The sequence below is a fragment of the Phytophthora infestans genome, genomic scaffold (genome assembly GCF_000142945.1).
Source record: "Phytophthora infestans T30-4 supercont1.653 genomic scaffold, whole genome shotgun sequence".
NCBI classification, from domain to species: domain Eukaryota; phylum Oomycota; class Peronosporomycetes; order Peronosporales; family Peronosporaceae; genus Phytophthora; species Phytophthora infestans.
The window spans coordinates 1-2,829 of NW_003303130.1; the positions used below are offsets into that span (position 1 = coordinate 1).

The following is a 2,829-nucleotide window of genomic DNA, read 5'->3' on the forward strand; positions in this document are numbered from 1 at the left end:
GTGTGAGTAACTTAACAAAACGTGCGTAAAATATTAGCCAATAGCACGGTAATATAAGGCTGGTATTTATTATTAGGCAAAATATTAAAATGTTTTATAATATTACTTTCTATTTGCTATATTGATAATAATATCCAATTTTTCAAACAAATACATACATTACATGCAATATAAACTGACAAAAACAATTATCTATCGTGCGCGCATGCATTCGTCGGGTGGGGTGCACGGGAGCAGATAGCGCAATGACCGTGCAGCCGCGCGCCTTCATTGCACGGTGGCAGTGGTGAGTGCCAGGTGAAGTAAAAAACAAATATTCGCAAAGTCCTTACAAAAAGCGCTGGTCGTGAGGCCTACTTTAATATTAAAAATACTATCGTCTCTACTTTAGAAAGTGTATGGAAAATAGCATCGCCGAGCTCTTACAATGCGGCCGTGAAGCTTATATTAAGCATATTAGTACTATTAATATCGTCATTACTTTGAAAAGTGTGTGGAAAATAACATCCCAGAGCTCCCACAAAATACTGGTCTGTGAAGTCTACATTAATAATAATAAATATCTCTATTTGAAAAGTGTGCAGAGCTCTTAGAAAATAAAGTGGTTACTGTGCCCGATTTGCAGTACATACGACAGGTTTTGCGCAATAATCAAGCTCGCCTGGCTGTTTGCAGCCAATCGATGTGTTTCATTCTCGGCAGAAATGTTTACCTTACGTCCAATCGCGAGGGCGAGAGGCGGTCTGATCGTGCGACAGATCCAGTCATTGTCGCAGGTCAGCAGGTATTGACCAATCAGGGCGCGAGTTAATTGCGTCACGCTTTTGGATATATTTGTAATTTTGGCATAGTTAGGTCGAGTCAGAAAGGTAGGCGCGGTCGGTACGATGGGAAGAAACTGTATTAGACAGGCCGAGTGTAGCCATGCGGAAAGGCAGGAAAAAGCAGCAAGAAAGGAACCGGACGGACTTATTGACAGACGGACGGACAGGCTACAAGGTTAGAAGCGGAGCGATTTACCTTGAGGCAGCTCTTCGTGAATTAGCTAGCAGACCATAGCGCTATCCCGTTTTGTGGTACCTTCTCAGTGGCCACCAAAGAGTGGGGCAGCTTGCCTTCAAATGTCCAGCTTTTCCACTCTCGAAACATGACAACATCCAGAAATATCACTATTTGGAACTGTGCACAAGGCCGTTTGGACCACGTCTGTTTTGCAATGGCATTTGCTATTTGAGTCATCGCTTCTTATTACGCTCGTCCCTGAAAGCTGTTTATATTGCACTAAGATCAGGATGGCACTTGACGGAATTGAGTATGTAGATGCTTACAGCCTATCAGAGCAGATGGTAGTGTACGCCGACGACGCTGATTTTATCTGCCTAGACGAAGTCACTATCCAAGTGATCCTTGATCAAGTACCAGGAACTCTCACCCGCTGGTCACTCACGATGAATATTTTCTAGACCGAAATCACCGAGATCCGCCGTCACTCAAGACCAAGCGGACAAACGCCTCGAACAAGAGCAGCAGAAGAACGATGGCGCTCTGCCCGAAATCTCGGATCCTTACTCGGAGACTCAGAAGACCTGGCTCGACGGAAGACGCTTGCCGCGGCTGCCCTACGACGCCTCTGTACGATATGGCTCCGGTCACAGATATCCACGGACGCGACCAGGATTCGTCTTTACAACTGCTATGTGCTCCCGATTCTCTTGTACAACTGCGGAACATGGGCGCTGACAACCTCGGAGCTACTGCACCTGGAGAGCTTTCATCGTCGACAACTACGCAAGGTCCTGAACATTCGCTACCCGCGTTGAATTGCCAATGCTACCCTCTATGAGATCAGCGGGGAACGACCCCTACGACATCGTATCACGGCGGCAAAATGAGGACTCTTCGGTCACATTCTACGTCGCCCCGACATTACAGCTTTCGTACAAATGCTGGCCTACTTTGCTCCGAGTACCGCAGGTAAGTGGCGCGACCCACCTCGCACAACGCTTCCTCTTGTTCTCGACGCAGACCTCTTCGCAAGTGGCTGTGGTCTCCGACTTCGCAGCGCCCACGATCTTGAACAACTTCGTAAATTTGCTTCTATACGACCAAAATGGAAAAAAAAACTTACCACGGCTATCATCGACACGCTACCAGCGACTGGAGACTCGACGTATGCGGACACCACCCTATGCCGCCGACTAGCTAAACTGAGTCGAGCGCAGGCATAATTTGGCTACGCGAACACGTAAACCATTACATTACATTGTCGTACTAAGTAATAATACAGTACGGATAAAGTACTTAAGTAAAATCTACAAGAAACATTTATATTTTTTGATTTTATGCGGCTAACGCCAGGGAGCTTTGCATCAATCCATTTGAGTTCTGCGTACCTGTATCACTGGCTCTATTCGTATAAGCCAGGTCTCTTGAGCAGAGCCTACGAAGGAGGAAATGGCTGGCGAAAATTGGCCGTTCGGACTTTATTGTCTAGAGCCGCCCTACGTAAGACACGAGGCCTTACGTAAGAGTCGTGGCTGCCAATCATTAAATTTTACCATCATTACAGCAAACCTTCGGTATAGCCCTACCCGCTCCTTCTTAGGACCAGCCTTTTGAGGTCCAAAGTTTAAGAAACGCACAATAAATGCTACTTTAGTAAATGGGCCCAAAAAGAGTTCGTAAGTTTTGGGATGTGGAGGCGTTTCACCCACCAAACTAAAGTCAGCATCGCTCATAATTTAATAATGGGATGGCGGGATACCAATACCAGACCACCATTTCTAAAGCACCTCCCTCCCGCCCTCACCGTCTTCTCTCATCTCTCCT

At 46.4% G+C, this 2,829-nt stretch overlaps 1 protein-coding gene across 1 annotated transcript; it reads left to right on the plus strand.

The window, feature by feature from the left end:
• Positions 1–758: 758 nt before the first annotated feature.
• Positions 759–2,202, plus strand: PITG_21706 (uncharacterized protein; the record flags this gene model as incomplete). Its single annotated transcript, XM_002996874.1, has 3 exons — positions 759–784; positions 1,464–1,632; positions 1,933–2,202. Coding segments are annotated over 3 exons (465 nt in total), but the record flags the coding sequence as incomplete, so codon positions are not given.
• Between the last annotated feature and the right edge of the window lie 627 nt (positions 2,203–2,829).